The 19,824-nt window shown below is 44.5% G+C and overlaps 1 protein-coding gene across 2 annotated transcripts; it reads right to left on the bottom strand.

Moving 5' to 3' along the window:
• Window positions 1–1,561: 1,561 nt before the first annotated feature.
• LOC121921067 lies at window positions 1,562–19,496 on the bottom strand. 2 transcript variants are annotated; one of them, XM_042448545.1, is made up of 6 exons: window positions 18,613–19,496; window positions 15,836–16,333; window positions 9,260–9,767; window positions 7,582–7,692; window positions 7,247–7,312; window positions 1,562–5,531 (listed from the first exon to the last, which is right to left on the bottom strand). In XM_042448545.1, the coding sequence occupies exons 2-6, from the start codon at window positions 16,229–16,231 to the stop codon at window positions 4,984–4,986; spliced, it is 1,629 nt and encodes a 542-aa protein (XP_042304479.1). In that variant the 5' UTR covers window positions 16,232–16,333; window positions 18,613–19,496; the 3' UTR covers window positions 1,562–4,983. The 2 variants fall into 2 exon arrangements, with proteins under 2 accessions (XP_042304479.1, XP_042304480.1); XM_042448546.1 differs by having other exon boundaries at window positions 15,836–16,327.
• Between the last annotated feature and the right edge of the window lie 328 nt (window positions 19,497–19,824).

The raw sequence follows: 19,824 nt of genomic DNA, 5'->3' as shown, positions 1-19,824 counted from the left end.
TAATTTTATGAGATATTTAGAATTCTTTGCCCAAAAAGCCCTACTGCGGCAGTTCCCAAACTTTGGTCCTCCAGGTGATTTGGACTTCAGCTGCCAGAGCCTTAGCCAGATTGATCAACAGTCAGGAATTCTGGGTGTTGAAGTACAAAATATCTGGAGACCCAAAAGTTTGGGAACCAACGTCCTACTGCCTCACCAAACTACAAATCCCAGGATTCCAGGGGATGTAGCTATGGCAGTGAACAGTGGCATCACAGACCTTTGTGTAAGGTGAAAGTGGCCTAAGACAACAGTAACAAGAAACTTGTTGCTTCAGCTTCAACTTCCCTACAGAATTAGGATCAGTGTTACCTAGTCTATATAACGACAGTATCTTTTTCTATTCATGGCTTCTCATTTTTGAAATACTCCCCTCAAAGAAACATCCACTGCATGCAGCTTTAGAGAAGGAGACACTTGCAGAATGACATTCAGTATATACCTGTCTTTCTAATAGCCAGCCCAAGTTGCCACACATATGAAGTCAAACCAGGACCACTGGGGCAAAGAAATAGGTATCAGCATTTTCACATTTCACCCCCATTTTCACATTTTAAAAAACACCAAAGACTATACTTTATCCACCACCATCACCCTCCCAAAAAAACGCCCCCACAGCCCAAGTACTGAGTATATTCAGTAGTCACAGAAGGTTGAATGTGGATGCAGTCACAAAATGGTTGTTGTGGGAACCACGGAGTCATAAAATGATAGTCTCTCTTTGTACTTACTTTCTGAGAAAATACACTTAACACTCTTAGGGGACCTTTGTGATACTACTTTGAAAGGGGTACTTGGAGGCCCAAATTATACAAACTGTGGGCCCTTTAGTGTAAAAGCAACACATGATGGCATTCCCCACTTCTACACAATCATTAAAGGAACAGCAGCCCTGTTTTCATTCTGACAATCCAGTATCTCCAAACTTTGTTTTTTTTCCCCCCTGGCCTTTTTTTCAGTTTCCTGTTTTTCCCGTTTTTACGTTCCCTGTTTTTCCCAGTGCCTCAACTTGGCGTAGTGGTTTGAGCATTGGACTATGACTCTGGAGAACAGGGTTCAATTCCCAGCTCAGCCCTGAAAACTGTTGGGTGATCTTGGGCATCTTACATGCTCTCAGCTTCAGGGAAAGGCCATGGCAAACCTCTAGACAAATCTTGTCAAGAAAACCCCATGACAGATTTGCCTCCTAGGGTTGCGCTAAGTCAGAAACAGCTTGAAGGCACACAACCAACCAGATATTTTTTTCCTTTTACCCCCACAACCTCTTCATTCCCACCTTCTTCCACTATCCCATGTTGCCCCTTTTGCTCAATCTCACCACCCATCTCTTGAGCCACCTTCTCACCTTGGCTCACATCCTCACCCAAGCAGGCAGCTTGAGGCCCTCTTACAGCAGCCCTATTGCAACTGTTGGCTCGGGTGAGTGTGTCCAGATAAGCAGAGTTGGAGAAATGAACAATGGGCACCCTATGGATGCAGCCGTGCCCACAGAGATCACAACGGGATCAACAGAATTCTGATGTATGTTCATTTGCAGTATTTATTTAATATTATCATCACGCCATCAGGGCGTGTGGCACATTACAGAATATGAAGTGTACAGGTCTCTGCCTCCTACAATCTAAACGTCAACCAAAGAGAAATGAGAGAAAAAGTAGGCAGGATCAACAAATAAGTAATACATGGTTGTTTTAGTATCTAGAGTTGTTATTACTAATACAGAATCGATTCCCTCAAACTAGTTTTCAGAGCACTAGTGCACTAAACTAGGACAAACTCTTGGTCCTCCCACAATGTTCCAAATGCTCCGTTTCAGTTATTTAGATGCTTGGTGTTAACGTCTTAAGTGCTATATACTCTTACCAGCCACACAGCCATAATACCAGACTGCTGATGGGTCTTACGCTCCTATAATTATTTCTAGGAATATGTCATACTCCAAAAGAATGACAAGTTCAGACAAAGAGACATCTTGTTCAAAACTGTGAAGATCCTCTGACTTCAGAGACACAGAACTATCAGGTCTGAACACCTTATACTACGGCAATGTTTAGCTATAACTCTACAGTGTCATCCTCATCTGCAACATTACCACAAAGCCCCATGTTTGGAGTTGAGAGATAAAGCTAGATCTGGGCTTTGTTGCTTTCCATCTACATGTACACTGGATATTTCACTTGGATCACTATCAAAAAGTAGGTTTCAAAATTAAAATATAAAGAAAAATGTTGCAATTTTTGGTTACAAAACAATAACCCTCTGTCTGCCATTGTAGCACTTACTGTGAATTTTGAAAAGTAGTTCCTAGCATCAGATTTAATTGGGAAAGCCAGTTCAATCTTGCATATTTACCTATGAAATGCCTTTCACCTGGGGACACAACCATGGTATTCCCTAAGTTACTATTAACTAATTCTCTTCTCTCTGCTCTCAACCATGGTTTCCTTACTGAGCCGTTGTTCAAATAGATCTTGTAGCACCTTTGAGACTGAGAAAGAAGTTGGTAGAATAAGCCTTCATAGACTAAGGGGTGAAACAAACCACTCCAAAGGGGTGGCTTCAACTCACCACCAAAGCCGGATTGGGGCCACAGCAAGCACACATCACAGCCCCAATCCGCTTTGAAACTGTCCAAAAAAGGAGTGGCAAAGATCTGCTCCTTTCTCAGCTGGCAAAAAGCCAGCTTTTACCGCCCCGCAACATCTTGAAGCCAGCTGCAAGGCACTCTGGCAGCATGCAGTGTATAAACGCCATGCCACCAGAGCATCTTGAAGCCACCCACATCTAAACAGCTGGGCAGCTTCAAGATGTCTTGGGGGCATTCAGTGTCTAAACACCACGCTGCCCAGAACTTGCTTTACTGGGCCATCTGTTTTGGCCCTAGGTGCAGTTCATCAGATGCACAGTGTTAAGTTGTGGATAGTACACATCTTATTAAGTGTTCTTTAGTGGGCAGGCTTGCCAGAATGTTTACTCCATCCTGCTTCAACAGATAACTGATTACATTTGCTTATTTACTGACATGAAAGTTACTTCTGGCCAGGGTCAATTCATGGAAGTAGGTGCTTTTTTCCTGGCACTCACATGACAACCATCACTTATGTGCAGGTGATTCCTTATTCTATGCAGAAGTGGCTCATGAAACCTTACTGGAAAGGGGACACCTCAATTTGAAGATCACCTTCATTATGAAGTTGGCCCACTGCCACAAATTAATAGTCGTCTACCACACAGCTCACTCTAAATCTGTTAAGACAGCAATTCCTATCACCCACACCGGGGATGATTGATGACTGTAGTCCAACGCAGCCAGAGTACCAGGTTGGTGAAAGCCAGTCATGGCATATATCTTTGGCAGAACAAGACAAGAAAAGCTTCATTACTGTTATGCTGCCAGCGGCAAGGAATGAAACAATAATGGTGGTCCAAGTGTATGTCCAATAGCCACATACATGTTGCCCACCTATGCTCTACTCTTTTTGCTGTGGACCCTTACGTGGTCCACAAAACCTTACTATATGCTACAGATGCAATTGGTCTTTTCTGGAAAAATCATCCTTTTTTGGTACCTCCATTCATGAAGCCACAATTTTTAAGGAAGAACACTACATGGCAGGGTGGGGAACCTGTAACCACCATCCCCCTCCCCAATGTGGGTGGATTCCTGTTCCCATCTGCTTAAGCTAACATGACCAATAGACAGGAAAGATGGGAACTGTGGGTCCAACATTAGGTGGAGTACCACAACAGCCCTGCAAATTCTCAATTTTAATTCTCTTTATGGAAAAGCTTCCAGAAGGATATCACAACCATAGTTGTGAAAATAGTCCTAATGGACCCAACATTTAGAAGGCTAAATCCTACCCACTTCCATAGAAGCCTGGAATTGTAGAGCTGTAAGCAGCAGTGCCATTCAAAATAATTAAAAAACAGTCCCCATCCCTAGGTCTTCTCCATGTCTCCAGAGAATTGTCTTTCCCTCCCTCTTATGCTCTAACCTCTCTGTATCCCCTGTATCCACTTATCTCTTCCTCTTCCTCTACTTCACTTGGCTCCCCTTTTAAACTTCTCTAAGCCTTGGAGTCTTCTAACAATTTTAACAACCAGTTGTGAACCAGTTAAATGATATCACTGGTTGCCAAGGACACCAAAGGGCCATCAGGCCCAAAGTTCTTCCAGCTCAGGAAATTCATAGCTAAAGCATTTAACAGATGCCTTCCTAACCAGCATGGAAACACCCCATGAAGGATAGTTAACCACTTCCTGAGGTAGCTCATTCCACTGGCAAGTAGCTATTACCATGAGGAATTTTAGTGGGAATTGTCTTTCTTGCAATTTGTATACCTTTGTCAAACATAGTATGTATGTGTGTATGAGATACATAATCAGTCACTTACATACAGTGCACAGGGGAGAATGACCGGTGATCATCATGGGAGCTGCTTCTGGGAGTGTGAGGGGGCATTTAGAACAGGAATTAGGTTAACTTGTTTACTTCTGGATGCTGGACTGCAGCTTCCATTATTTCTCATCACTGTGTTTGCTTAGGGTGATGGGAGGCAAATTCCAGCATCACTCAGGAGGACAACACATTTTGTCTTCCACCTTCAGAACTATCATCCCTTATTATGTTGGTCCTCTTTACTGCAACAATAGCAACAGAGAAGGATCTACTGAGAATCATTGATAGTCAGTGCATGCAAAGAGAGGAGACAATTTTAAGTGAAATGGGATTTGTGTCCTAGCACCATGGGCACGCTTATGCTTCAGAACTGTTTCTTTGCAAAGGCTACCACTCCTAGAAGTAGTTCTCTTATGATCCCAGGCCCCTGCTATATTAAAACTCAGCTGTCAAAAGTCTTTCCTTTTCTTCAGCTTCTTATCCCAGCCTACATTTCAGTACTTTTTAAAAGAGTACAAAGGAGACGTTTTCCCTCCCATCTGTTACCCAAGATTACACATAACACGAGGCGGAACATGAGTCACAGGTGGAGGCTTACGGGGGACACTTTTTGGTACAGTACTGGTAGAACTGGTAGGGTGGGATGGCAATGCTTCTTGCGGCAAACTACTCCGTACTACCAGAGTGGGACTGAGCGGCAAATTCTCCTTATGCGTGGCAGAAAGCAGTGGGTGCCGAGATGCCGACTGGTTTCCCGGGCCAGCCAGTTGTTGGCTGGCAATAGCATCGGTCAGCTTGTTCAAGCCACTGACGATGCCTTGCAGGACTTCACAGTTTGCACGCAGAGCCTCCAAGCACTGTCTCCTCTCCTCTCTGCTATCTGCAGCATCTTGTTCAAAGGCCCTCAAAAATCTTGCCAACATCACTCTGTCACGCACCATCTCCTCTTGCTCTTTGGTGGAGTCTTCTCTGGCTTGCTCCAGAAAGAGATTAAACATGTTCTCGGCCCTTTCCCGCTTCTTCTTGTTCCTCAACAAAGATAGCCGGGCCGGAGGAGGTGGTGTTGGCTTTGAACTGGTGGCAGGAGGTTCTGCAAAATAAAAACAATTACATAGGGCAGGAGTGGTCAAAGTGCAGTCCCTGCCTCCCTGGTACAGCCCCTCATTCCAACATCCTTCTTCTATTCACTTCCACTTGTGAAAAGAAAGATCCCATCCCAGACCTAAAGCAACTCTGGAGGGGCCAAAACCTAGCAAACTTGACCAACCACACTCTCCTTGTAAATCAATTTGGGTGTGGAGAAAAAGTGGGTGTGAGAGGGGAGGTCCTGCCTTCTGAAACCTGGCGAAGAAGTTCATGAAGTCTTTCAACTTCAAAGGCCCCATGAACTCTTGATGCAAGGCACATAGGCTGGCATTCTGTTGGTTAATTATGATGGCATAACTTGCACTTAAGCCACAGCAACTCACTGTTATTTGGCTGCTGCAGAGGATGAAATTCTTTACCAATTGCACAACTAACCGCCCTCCCACCTCATCTTTTTTTCTTAGCTCCAATTCAAGTTATTTCATGATCAGTGGAGAGCTGAAGAAACAGAAAAGCGTCCAGCTATTTCTCTACAACTGGACAGAGTAATGGCATCATCTGCAGGGATCTCCAGTGGACTCCTGGATGTTTCTGCAAATGCCTCTCCCTGTCCCCGTTGTGCCCAGAGGAGGGCAATCAAAATGGTGAAAGGTCTATGAGGAGAAACAATGCCCTATGAGAAGAAGCTTAAAGAGTTGGATATGTTTAGCCTGGAAAAGAGAAGGTTAATAGGTGACATGATAGCTCTATTTAAATATTTCAAAGGATATCATACTGAAGATGGAGCAAATTTACTTTCTGCATCTCCAGAAAATAGGACTTGGCACAACGGGTTCAAACTATAGGAAAAGAGGTTCCACCTAAACATTTGAAAGGATTTCTTGACAGTGGAAGACACTGCCTTCTAGTGTGGTGGAGTCTCCATCTTTGGAGGTTTTTAAACAGAGCCTGGGTGGCCATCTGTTGGGGATGCTTTGATTTCATATTCTTGACAGAAGGAGACTGGACCGTGGCCCTTGAGATTCTCTTCCAGGTCTATTATTCTATGTGTGTCCACCTGTAGGCAAACAGCTAAATGTTTGAATGCTGCTCCTCTCTTCACCAATCAAGAAATGGCCAGGCTCAGGGGGCTGCCTGCAGTTGAGTAAAATGGAGTGAGGCAACTGAGTGGGAGTAGCTAGTTCTCCTGATGCAGTACTGCGGCCATAAACAGGCAAAAAAAAAAAAAAATGTCTTCCAGCTTGTTATGCTCACCTACACACATTTAACTCTGAAATTGCAACAGGAAAATCTAATTTCACAATAGTATTCAATTTTTGTTACTGCACTAATAGAGATGTAAAACACACTGCAGAAATAATCCATTTTGAGACTACCTTAACTGCCGTGGCTCAATGCTAGGAAATCCTGGGAACTGTACTTTGGTGAGACATTTAGCCTTCTGTCAGAGAGCTCTGTGCCATAATTCCCAGGATTCCCTAGCACTGAGCCAAGGCAGTTAAAGCTGTCTCAAACTGGATTATTTCTGCAGTATGTTTTGGACCAAAGTTGTTTACTAATTTTTTTATTCCATGTCTGTGGTAAAGGGCCAGGAGGTAGAAAAGGTGAAGCACAAAGCTATCTGTATTGAGTCCTGTTTCAAGGAGTTAGGAAGGTCCTGTTCTTGAATATCAATAATGTTACAGAGAGTGAGATAAATTATTCACACATAATACATACCCACATTGTTTGGTAGTTCCTGAGGCTCAGGGCTTACTTGTGGCCTCTGAGATTCCATCTCTTTTCCTGAGACAAAATTCAGAGGAAAACAAAGGAAGAGATTTAGGATAAATTAAAATGGGCCAAACAATTCCATTTTGAACAAGAGAAATGTCATAAATTTGAGCTGCTCATCCACTACAGAAGAAAAATGCATTGCACAACAAAGTAAAACAAATTAAAGAATCACAATAACATTAGCACATGGAATGTTGTGATTTTTTTGACAATCCACTGCAAAGCAAGACCCTCCTCAATTCACCCTTCAGTACAATAGCTAGTGATTGAACTCTTACCACTGACTCCATTGCTGCCTTCTTCCTCAGTCTGTACAACATTGTTATCACCTGCATCCACCATTTCCTCCTCAGTGCCATTAACAGACATAATTCCATCTCTTGTATTTTCTGAAGAAAAAATCAAGCACATAGCCAGAAGCATCCAGCCTAAATTAAAATGAACTGTCATACCAACCATCAATCTCCCCAAAGCCTGAATCATCCCTTGTGTAAGCTAAAAATCTTCAGTGGGAGTTCTGAAGCTCTATTTTGCACCCAAATACCAAGGTAGAATTGGCACTAATTACTGTACAATAATGAATTAAAATTGTTATTTGGTAGAAGTCTAGAAATTTCAGTCCAAACATTGACCCAAAAATCCTGGGTTGACTTATCCATGGGTCAATATAAGTACTGTAACTCTTACCAAAAAGGTTCCACCCCCTTCTCTAAGTAGAGTTATGGAAGGTGAGAGCTTGGTCTGTCCTGGGAACACCTAAAAGAAGCACCAACTCAAAATTAAAGGCTATAATCACTGCTAATTTCCTTTGCTTTTCCTTTTCATTCTTTCTGATATGTGTGCATTTTCTTAGCCCTGCCCACAACTGGTTGTCTCTCTGCCCATATTGCACAGCTACCTTTTACCATCGTTCCCTCTTCATAACACCCAGCCTTTAGCGTAAGCACAAGCAGTTATACCTGTTGTAATTTTGTACATTCTTTTTCATAATGTTCCCTTGCTTCATTTTTTAAACATTTTTTTAGCATTCCTTTTTAACATGTTCCGAAGTTTTATCATCGACTTATCCACAGGTCACATCAAAATCCATAATTCTGGGCCCCAAACCTGTCCTTTACTTACAGTCAAGTATATACAGTAATACTGGTTAAAGACCAACATTTAATTCTGTTCTTATCAGTGATGTATTCAAGTTTTTTACTCCAAGTCTCAAATCGTTACAAGATACTTTCAAGACAAGTCTTGTTAGGTCTCAAATCTGGGAGCCAACTTTAACAGAAATAAAGCGGGGGGGGGGGTTGTTGAGGCATAAAGATCCTTCTAAAGCTTTTGAAAAGTTTTAGAAGGCTCCTTCAATGCACATCAGGGAAAGGCTGTTGAGTAGACCTCAAGCCCTGCCTTAAGCCCATTGCCTAATGCATCTGGAACCCTGGTGGCATAGTGGTTAAATGCTGGTAAAGCAGCCAAAATGTTGTGAGTTCAATCCCAGGGTTCCAAGGTTGACTTGGCCTTCCATCCTTTTGTAGGTTAGTAAAATGAGTACCCAGCTTGTTGGGGCAATTGGCATACACATTGTAAACTGATTAGAAAGTCTTAGCACTTAAAACGATATAAAAATATAAGTGTTATTGCTATCACTATTTGCCATCCCCCTCCGAGAAACATGCCCTGAGGTCTGGGCTTGAGACAGGGGTTTGAGGTCTACTCAGCAGCCTGTCCCCACTATACACCGGAGAAGTCTTCTAAAGCTTTTCCTAGGACTTGAGTATGGGTCAATCAACTCAAGTCTAAATCACTGGTACTTATTGGAACTTTCTCCATAAATGGCATGAAACCCATGAAACTAGGCTCTCAAAAACAATCCCACTCAATCATTTTTTCTTAATACGGTTACAGTGAACTATTAGAATTACACAACAGGACAATTACTTCAAAGTCAGCCACAGTCATGCTTACCTGTGCTTTCCAGTAACCTTCCAGTGCTTTCGTCTTTGAAATATTCTCCAATGTTAATAATGCTGAGCTCTTCAGGTAAGAAGTGCTCCTCTAGAGTGGGGGGATCTGGTATAACCCCCTGATTTGGTTGATGTTTGGGATTTAGGCTTCGTGAAACCCGCTTGGGTGTTACACTGGCATCCCCGCGAAGGATGCGGTGCAGCTGCTTGTAAAAAGGGCAGGTCACTTTATTGCTTCCTGGCCTGGAATTGTGATCAATCACACGTTTATATTCCAGTCGCATTACTTTGGTCTTGGAACGGCATTCTATGGCAGTACGGCGATGACCTCGAACTGCCATCTCCTGGGCAATGTACTCGAAGAAATCGATATTTCGGTGGCTGCTGCGGAGCTGGTCCTGGATTTTCTGCTCCCCCCAAATGTCCAGGAGATCCAAGGTTTCTTTGTGCCGCCACGAAATTCCACGGCCCTTGCGGCTTATGGTGGCTCCCATTCCATTTTCAATCATCTATTAAAACAAGAGGGGGGAGGTATTGAAATCAAATGCAATGATAATAATACAAACATGGATGTGGCAATTATACTGAGCAGATGTCAGGTCAAAAGAAGGTTGAATCACACCTCACAGGGGTAGTTTAATGGATGGAAAAATGGTGAGGTATAAAACCGATAAATAAGTAATTAATTTTGCCTCCAAATGTCGTTTTCCACCATGTTCAGTCCGATTCGCCGAAACACATATAGCTAAAAGTTCACATCATACAGAGAATAAAAATATAGACCAGAATGCTGTATCAGCTCTTAATTAAGTATAATTCAAAGACATAGCCATGTTAGTCTGGAAAATCAGTACGCAAAGAGATCTTGTAGCATCTTTGAAACTTCAATGAAAGAAGGAAGTTGGTAGCATGAGCTTTCATGGACATGAGGCTACATGTATCTGAGGAAGTAGGCTCACGTCTACAAAAGCTCATGCTACCGATGTCTTTCTTTCAGTTAGTATTAAAGGTGTTACAAGATCCCTTTACATATTTAGTTGGCACACACGGGCAGGAAGCAGCGTGGTGGTGCCAATTCCAGGGTTCAGGAGTGTACAGCAACCGCACGCTCTGGAACCTTAGTCTGTATGGACACTGGCATCATGGCAGCCTCCCGTCCACATGGGGGCCGCCATGATGACAATGCTGCCGTACAGTGACTAGATATCGTGGCAGGAAGTGGTGTCATGGCAGCACCCCTTCCGCTCTTAGGCAGCTTCTTTTTTGCTGCGCATTTTTGCCCTGCGGTTTGATTGCTGCAGCAACACTGCGCAGCAAATAGGGGTGGCATTTCGCCGCCAATGTGTACCGGCCCTTAGTTAAGTATGCCTGTGACAGTCAGGGATAGACCCTTCTTAGAGTGGCTCTCAGTTTCACCTTGAAAGAAAGCTCTGCCCCTGTCCTTTCCTCAACACTTTCTTCTACTTAACCTTGTCAGACACCCACTTTTGTGTCAGAGGTCTCAAGAACCCCAACGGCTTACTCCAGATCTAAATAGGTTAGTGTAATGGTAGCCGCTTCTGAATAATAAGCACACAGATTGTCTTAGTGCTTATATGAAAACAAATAACGGTATAAGTGTCGTATTTATTTTCCAACTCAATAATACTTAGTTAATATAGTGTCAGCTCATAGCCAATATGTAACAAATAGTTCCCCTTCAGATACACCTTCTCGAGTCTTGTATCACATCACCACCACACACAACAACATTCCTCTTAAGGGCCTGCTAGGATCTCACACTTAAACCTCTCTCTGTGGGATCTCCGTTAACTCTGGCAGGATATAGACCCCCAACAAAAGGTGGGTCTCCAGCTGCCCTGGTTTGCTGTGCGAGGGAGCCACAGAAGACAAACTGCACAGCTCCCTCGCACAGAAAAAGAACACGCAAAAAGCAGATGCTTTCTGCGGCACGGTTGTGACGCCGCAAGGCGCCAATGGCATACTGTGCAGCATCACAAAGGTGCGGGAAGTGCAGACGTACGCGTCCATCACGTAAAATGGCGGCGCCCATATGTACAGGTGCCCCATTTTGACGCCCCCCAGTCACGTGCTAGGGTGAGGCCGGTATGACGCGAACCCCTAGCAGTGACAGGGTGGCAAAAAAGGCCCATAAATCGGGTCTGTCTCTTATCTGAATTTCCTCAGACACTACTTCTACTTTTATTACTTTCTGATCCTCCACAGGCCCCTTCTGGCTTCTGTGACTTGATTAGCTGCCCTGAAGTCTCGAAACCATGCCCTATGAGGAGAGGCTAGGGAGCTGGGTATGTTTAGGCTGGAAAGAGAAGGTTAAGGAAGACATGATACCGTGTTTAATATTGAATGGAATATCATGTTGTGGGTGGGAGGGAAAGCTGTTTTGAACTCCAGAAAAACTAGACATGAACAAAACTTCATGACAGTGGCTGTTACAGACTGCCAAAATAAAATGCTTCGAGCTCTTTGGAGTATGCTTTTAATGTCATGGGATTAAGAGTCGGAGGTCATGCCACACCACTCCATTCCTAAGACTGAGTGCGCTTTGGTGCAGGCTTCGGATCTTAGAATGCACATCATTTAAAACAGCATACTCCAAAGAGACTCGAAGCAGCTTTATCTTGGCGTCTGTGGCGGGATACAACGCCGCTTTGGGCGGTCCCCCGTCGCGCTGTTGCTCCGCAGGAGCCGCAGCAGCCAAACCGCGCGGCTCCCCGCCAGGAGCAGAAAAAAAGAGTCCATTTTCGAGCTTCTTTTTGCGGCGCCACCATGGAGTCGCAAGGCGCCTGGCGCGACTCGCGACATCATAGCGCCGGACACGTCTGGACGTGTGGTGCGTCCAGTACTAAAGATGGCGGCGCCCAGTAGAAGGGGCGCCGCCATCTTGTACGTATAGGATACGTACTAGGGTTAGGGGTGCGGAAGCAACGCCCCTTCCAACCATACGTATCCTATATGTACTAAATGGCGGTGTGTATCCGCCGACAGTACAGGCCAGTAGGTTTTCAACAAGTGGAAGACACTGCCTGGAGGAATGGTGGCGTCCTTCTTTAGAGGTTTTTAACAGGCTGGATGGCTTCTGTTGGGGGTGCTTTCATTGTGTCTTCCTCCATGGCAGATGAGTTCGGACTGGATGACCCTGTAGTCTCTTCCAACTCTTTGGGCCCAAACACACTGCAGAAATAATTCAGTTAGAGACTTCTTAACTATCCTGGCTCAGTGCCCGGAATCCTGGGAACTGTAGTTTTGTGGCACTAGAGCTCTTGCAGAGAAGGTTAAATGTCTCACCAAATCTACAGTTCCCAGGATTCCATCGCATTGAGCCAGACAGTTAGTTACAGCTGTCTCAAACTGGATTATTTCTGTAGCGAGTTTTGACCCTAGGATCTGCCTAGCCACTCTTGTCACAATGCTTTAAAAAGTAACCTCTCCTGGCCTGATTCTCCCAAACCTGACAGAATGTCCTTCACCTCTATTTCTAACCCACTGATGCTTTATGAACATCAAGCCTAAATGCTTTCTGATTTTTGTCTTGGAGAATTCACTACTTCTGGTGATTTCTACAATGAAATCAGTAACTTCAAGTTTCTGTCTTTTAGCTGATCATTAGTTGCAGTGTACCCATTTATTGTATACTCACTGTTTCTGGGAACTGATAGATCATTGGGCACCTCCTCTTGTTTAAGATATTCATGCTGATTTATAACAGACATTTAAACTGTTGTGGTGGTTTTTAAAACTGTTGAATATCTAGGCTGAACTTGCAAGAATATTTTAGACATCTCTTAAACTTTCATTTTGTACCAAATACCAGGTTCTAGAAGACATGCAAGAGGAAGAAGTCTTTTCAACTGCTTTCAATGAGAAACAATCTAGAGGCATTGTTGCTATAATTATATGACAGCAACCCCCTTCTTCTGTTCATGTAACATACTTTGCCTATGAATTTAAAGGGTCCATATTTATAGTGGTTTTGTACTTTGCTATTACAACATTGTATCTTCATATTCTATCAATCATGCTAACAGAGAGTAACCAACTTTTTAGGGCTTACCTATGTTAATCCTAAACTGTCACCCCTTCCTGGTCTTTTTTCGCTTTACACTTCAGGTAATAATCTGGGCTCTTCCTTCTTCACCCACCCGTCCTCTTCTTTCACTAGGCAAAGGTAGTCACCCTCGAGGGTGTACAGACCGCCGCTTTGCGCGGTCTGCGCCGCCGCAGTAGTGAGGGGGAGCCGGACCTTCACAAGGCCCGACTCCCGCGCGGACCGAAAAAGAAGCTCCAAAATGGACTTCTTTTTCTGTCGCGTTTGCGACGTAGCGAGGCCCAGGGGCGCGCTCGCACGTCACAAGCGCGCGACGCGTACGGACGCTCAGCGTCCGATACTCAAAGAGGAGCCGGCCATGTGAAGGCCGGCGCCATCTTGTACGGACGGAGTCCGTACTAGGCCCAGGGGCGTCTATAAGAGACGCCCCTTTTTTAAATGGGTACGCGGGGACGTCCCAATGCGGTGCAGAAAGCACCTACCTATTGTTCATCCACTAATATCTCTTGCATAAGCGCAGCTGCCTAATTGCAAAATGAAAACGCTTACTCTTGATTGCAGTTCTCTTCCCCACTTAAAGCCGTCTTCCATCTAGTGAATTAAGATGGTACTACAGGTTACAGAAGATGAAAATGCATTAACATTAATCATTAAAACACAACAGCCTTAAGGCATACCCCATAGGTTTCCTTTGGTAGGTATATAAGTTCATGAATCTACAGGATATTTTGTTGTGTGCACACGTCTTTCTGATTATGGCAACCATAAGGCAAAACTATCATGGGGTTCTCTTGGCAAGTTTCTTTGTTATGCCAAGATTGTAAGGGCAACCTGTTTATCCTGAGAGCGTGTGATGAGAACCTCTCCCTCCGTGGACCATTCACAGCAGGCTGAGAAAGACATTGAGACACCAAATTTGGTTAAACACCATACATGTAACATTATTGAATCACACAAGTAAAACACAACATTGATTATCAAGAGCTCTTTCACTCACACCATTCATACACATACTCACACACACTTTCCTTTCACCGAACACTGATCGTTGTTCTCGAAGGCTGGGATGACACCGTTGCCGCGGTTGGTCCAACAAATGAAGATGAAAGCAGGGTCTTTATACTTTTTCTTCTCTCGGCTTTTGGTGCTGAAGTCTTGCAATATTGCAGCCCTTACTCAACTTCTTCTTTTGGGAGGACAGACAGGTTGTTCAGATCAATCCGTGTTCAAAGCACACCGTTCTGTTCAAAGTCCTCCATTGTCCTGTCAGTTCCTCATATGGCGAACTCAGGAGATAAAGTTCTTCCCGGTCATAGTTCGTCACACCTGGACGGCACCCCGCTTCAGCTTCCAAGTTTTCAGACTTTCCTTGCCTCGGTTGCCAAATACCTTCGTCACATCATGCCTGCGCGGCCCATCTTGTTTGGTCATTTAGCTATGTTTAAAGCACATTCCTTGGTTCTTGGTTCTTCAGCTCTGGGTTTGCGCCAGAACTCAATCATTATCTTACATCTTCAGAGGGGGTTTGCCCCTGCCATCCTGAGTCTGAGGGAGTGTGACTTGCCCAGGTCACCCAGCAAGTTTCCATAGCTGAGCTGGGATTCAAACTATGTGTCCAAAGTCACAGGCCAATGCATAAGCCACTACACCATGTAGGTATGTCTATACGGCCATAAACCTGTTTCCCCTTGGCCTCGCCATGACTTGTCCTCAAGGGCAGGGCCAAAGCCCTGGTTCTATTGTGGACTGTCTTACAAGGGAAGGTCAGTTCTACATCAAATCCAGGCCATTCCTCCCTAAAACCAGTTTGAATTAACTTACCTTTTGCTTTGGATCTTCCAGAAAAATCCAGAACTTCAATGAATGATATCGAGTGAGGCAAGCTTTGCAGTTGTTTACACAGCATCCTGCTGTGCAGCATGGCACCACTGCCACAACAAATAAAATAAGTCACTTCCTCTGAGGTCACCACAAGGTGCCCCCCCCTCCCCCCCCCCCCCCCCCCATTCCCCTCCCCCCCCCCCCCCCCCCCCCCCCCCCCCCCCCCCCCCCCCCCCCCCCCCCCCCCCCCCCCCCCCCCCCCCCCCCCCCCCTTCCCTCCCCCCCCCCCCCCCCCCCCTTTCCTTTCTTCCCCCCCCCCCAGCTAGTGACCACGTGTTTCAATCTCAGAGTGAGTAACTCATGCGCCAGTGCGGGGAGCACACGAGGAAAACTACTCCAGAGTCATCAGGTGCAGACGTTAAGGGGAGGGAGCGAGAATTTGGACAACTCCAGCGACCAGAAATACTCCAGGAGCAATCCGGAGTATTTTCAGTATAGACCCACCCTGCCTATCATTGTCTAGGTACTAGGGCAGAGGAGGTCATCCATGCACACATTTCTTGATTAGTACTGACAGTTCAGTATCTCAGAAGAACTGTACTCCAGTATATTTGGAAAATACTTGACTGGAGGAAGATTGCTCACTAGAATATGGTGAGAATAACTGTATGGAATATACAGTGCTCTTACCTTAAGCTCTTGGGAGGTCTCATCCATAGGAAACTCGCCAAGATCCGGAAACTCCCTCGGCCTGTCATACCCCAAGGCAATGGGAATCTCCTCCTCTTTGCACACAACCATCCCATCTGTTTTCTCTGCCTCCTCAAGTTTAACAACATTTATATTTGACAGCTGCCAGCTTAGCTTGAAGTTGCTTTGCTGAATTCTTCCACTGCACTGTGGGCAGGTAGCCTTCGTACTGCATTCCCCATTGTATCGAGTGAGGCAAGCTTTGCAGAAATGGTGCCCACAAGCTTCAATTATGACCGTGTCTTTGAAGTACTCTAAGCAAATGAGACAAGTGGCTTCCCGACTCAGCTCCTTGACAGGAACCCCAGATGCCATGGCGACCTCTCCTTGAAGCATGAGAACTACAGCCTTAATTTTTTCTCTAGTTTCAAATGGTGGCTAGTTGTTTCCTTTCTTGGAACAGCTTCAGCGGAGGGTGAGACATGTGTTGACCTGCAATTGAAAAGACGACAAAGTCAGGACCACACTAATTGTGACATCGCTTGCACACCATTATCAACAACATGAGTGTGTTTGTACCGGTTCAATTCTACAGAGATGGTGCCTTGTCTCAGACAAGTGTTCCCAGGTTTTCAGGAGAGTAAATGATAGGTGTATAGCCCCCAGGGTTGGGTGGTTTAAACCAGCTTTTTTTTTAAATCAAATGACTTAAAAAAAAAATTCCTTGTGGATACAGAGTGTACTTCAGAATGTGGGAAACAACCTGGTACCAACATCCCCCCATACACCTTTTATCAGGTTTTATCACTGAGCTCAGCATAAAACCCAAACGGCCGTCCTTGTCTATTTTTGCTGCCTCCATTGTCATATCCAGCTGAAGCAACAGACTTGCTTGCTGGTGTTCTGTTGGTGCTCTCTTGGCTAATGCTTACAATTTAAAAACCACAGTGAAGAATCCGCACATCTCCTATAAGCTCCATCTAATTATAAAGCATTTAAGGGACTGTACTCCAGTATAACTGGAAAGTACAAGTTTACCTATCTTCATGGCACTCAGTGGCTGTGTGTGCGTGGATTTAAGTAAGAGAGAGAGAGAGAGATCCCATACATTTGCATGCAGAATTCCCAAGGTTTCGACAGTCCTGCCTGGATGAGCCAATTTAACCACACTCAAGTAAACATTTCATTTACCGAAAACAAGCAAATTTACTGCAGAAGGCCCTCAAGAAAGGTTCATCAGTTACATCCAAAACAACCTTGCAGTCTCATCAACAATGGTCCAGCTTACCATTTGGGAAACCTAACTTTCTTAGGCCATCCCCAGCCAAATGCCATAATGGCTGTGGATTCTGGGAAGTGTAATCCCAAAGTTTCTCAATCTCTGGCAATTTTATACTGTATAGGCCTTCTCCTTGGTAACTGGGCAGGGGGTGGCAGCTTTTGCCTCACAGCTGAAGGCAACCCGTATGGGGGCTGTCAAGGCTCCCCTCTCCTTCCCAATCCCAAGATGAAAATCTGAGTCAAAGTGATATTTTTAACAAGAGAAATGATAGGCTTTTCTATGCAGAGATTCTTCCAGATGGAGACTTTTACCATGCAAACACCCTGCCTCATTTCCCCCCACAGTACCTATCCCCAAGCTAAAAATCCAAGCCATGTATGTTTTTAACAAAGAAGAGGTACCCTCTCCTTCCCATCCCCAAGCCAAATTAAAAACAAAAAACAGGAGCTCCTTCTTTCCTGAACCATGTTTTCTCTGTTTGCATAGCTCCTTCCAGACGGAGATTTTTATTGTGCAAACGTCCAGCCTCATTATTTTTCCATAGCGCTCTCTCCTTTCCCATTTCCAAACTAAAAATCCAACCCAGAGTAATTTTTTTACAAAATAAGCAAAAAGAGCTTCCTATTTTCTCATGGATATTTTTTTTTCTGTGCAGACCTCCCTCCAGATGGACATTTTTTTATTGTGCAAACGTCCTGCATCATTTTTCCTTCCCCTCCCCAAGCCAAAAGAATCCAAGCCAGAGTGATATATTTGTAAAGGATAATAAACAAGAGCATCTCCTTTCCTCAATTATGCTTTTTTTCCTTTGTCCATACAGCTATTTTTATTGTGCAAACGTCCTGCCTCATTATTTTCCCCACAGTCCCTTTCCTTTCCCATCCCCAGATCAAATCCCCCTCCAAAAAAGTGATTTTTAAAAAACAAATAAGAAACAGGACCTTTTTCTTTTCTCAGTGATGTTTCTCTCTCTGGGCACAGAGGGGCTTCCAGACGGCCATTTTATATTGTGCAAACATCCTGCCTCATTATTTTTCCCCATACATACCTCTCTCCTTTGCCATCCTCAAACCAAACAATCCAAGCCAGGTTGGTCCTTTTTAAAGAATAAGAAATAGGACTTGCCTTTTTATTGTCTCAAGTATTTCCCTCCTGTTCACAGAGCTCCTTCCAGATGGACATATTTTACTCTGCAAACCTCCTGCCACATTTTTTTCCACACCACCTTCTTCTTTCCCATCCCAAGAAAATCCAAAAATCCAACCAAGTGATTTATTTTGGGGGGGAAAAAAGAAGCATCAAGAGCTGCTTCTTTCCTGAAAGAGGTTTTCCTCTGTGCCCAGAGCTCCTTCCAGACTGACATTTTTTATTGTGCAAACATCCTGCCTCATTATTGTTTCCCTCCATAGATACCACCCTCTTCTTCCCCATCCCTAAACCAAAACATACAAACCAGAGTGAGAGCCCCTTTCAAAGAATAAGAAATGGCACTTGCCTTTTTGCTCAATGTTTCCCCATTTGTGGACAGAGGTCCTTCCAGACAGACATTTTTATTGTGCAAACGTCCTGCCCCTTTTTTATTCATAGCACCCCCCTTTTCCCATCCCTAAACTAAATACTCCAACCCAGTTATTACATTTTTAAAAGAATAAGAAACAAGGGCTGCTTCTTTCCTCAATTCTGTTTTATTTTTGTGCCCAGCGCTCTTTCCAGACGGACATATTTTATTGTGCAAACGTCCTGCTTCATATTTTTTGATATCACTCTCTCCTTTCCCGTTCCCAAAACCAAATAATCCAAACCAGTGATATCTATTTTAAAGAATAATACACAAGAGCTGCTTCTTTCCTCAAAGATATTTTGCTATATCCAGAGCTGCTTCCAGACAGACATACTTTTTATTGTGCAAACGTCCTGCTTCATATTTTTTCAATCCCACTCTTTCTCCTTGTTTCCCAAGACAAATAACCTCCTTCCCAAACCAAAATGATCTACATTTTAAAGGAATAACACAGAAGAGCTGCTTCTTTCCTCAAAGACCTTTCCCTCTGTGCCCTGAGCTCCTTCCAGACAGACCTATTTTTATTGTGCAAACGTCCTGCCTCATTTTATTCCCCCAGTCGCCATTTTCTCTGAAGCTGAACCCTCCTCCCTCTTCTTCCTTTGTCGCTGCTGCTGTGTTCCTGCATTGCTGCTCTCCTCCTTCTCCTTCTTACCACATACAGTATATCTATATCTATATGTATCTCTCTCTCTTCTTCCAGGGGTAGGGATGGCCAGCCTCCTCCTCCTCCTCAGCCTCAGAGGTCTCTGTCTCTTTCCCTCTCAAAGGCAGCCTGCCAAATGGAGCCCTGACTGAGGAGGAGGAGGAGGAGGACCAAGAGACAGGGGCCCTATAGTGCTGCTTCCAGACCTGGAAGCGCTCCCTATCCAGAGCCATCCCGCCTTAAGGGCGCTTCGTCTGAAAGGAGGCAGGAAGCGGGCATACACAGCTCCACCAGGCCTCCTTAATAATAATGATAAGCACAGTGTGTGTCACACAGAGAGAAGGAAGGGGATTATAAAACACTTCACACACACACAAAAGACGGGAGCGTTACACAAGAGAGGCAGCCGCCATTTTATTGCACATTGTTATGATGATGATGATTTGGAAAAGAAAGTCACGTGACGCGCCCCTTCCCTCCCTCCCTCAGGCGCCGCAGTC

Source organism: Sceloporus undulatus, chromosome 2, assembly GCF_019175285.1.
Source record: "Sceloporus undulatus isolate JIND9_A2432 ecotype Alabama chromosome 2, SceUnd_v1.1, whole genome shotgun sequence".
Lineage (NCBI taxonomy): Eukaryota > Metazoa > Chordata > Lepidosauria > Squamata > Phrynosomatidae > Sceloporus > Sceloporus undulatus.
This window is presented reverse-complemented; position numbering and strand designations above follow the sequence as displayed.

Bases quoted from the DNA above. Each gene is read 5' to 3' on its own strand.
- LOC121921067 (XM_042448545.1), bottom strand. From the start codon at position 16,231: ATGCTTCAAGGAGAGGTCGCCATGGCATCTGGGGTTCCTGTCAAGGAG. The intron at 9,768-15,835 runs GTAAGAGCACTG...TTGTTTTAATAG, and splicing joins AGACCTCCCAAGAGCTTAAG to ATGATTGAAAATGGAATGGG. The intron at 5,532-7,246 runs GTATGTATTATG...TTTATTTTGCAG, and splicing joins GGAACTACCAAACAATGTGG to AACCTCCTGCCACCAGTTCA.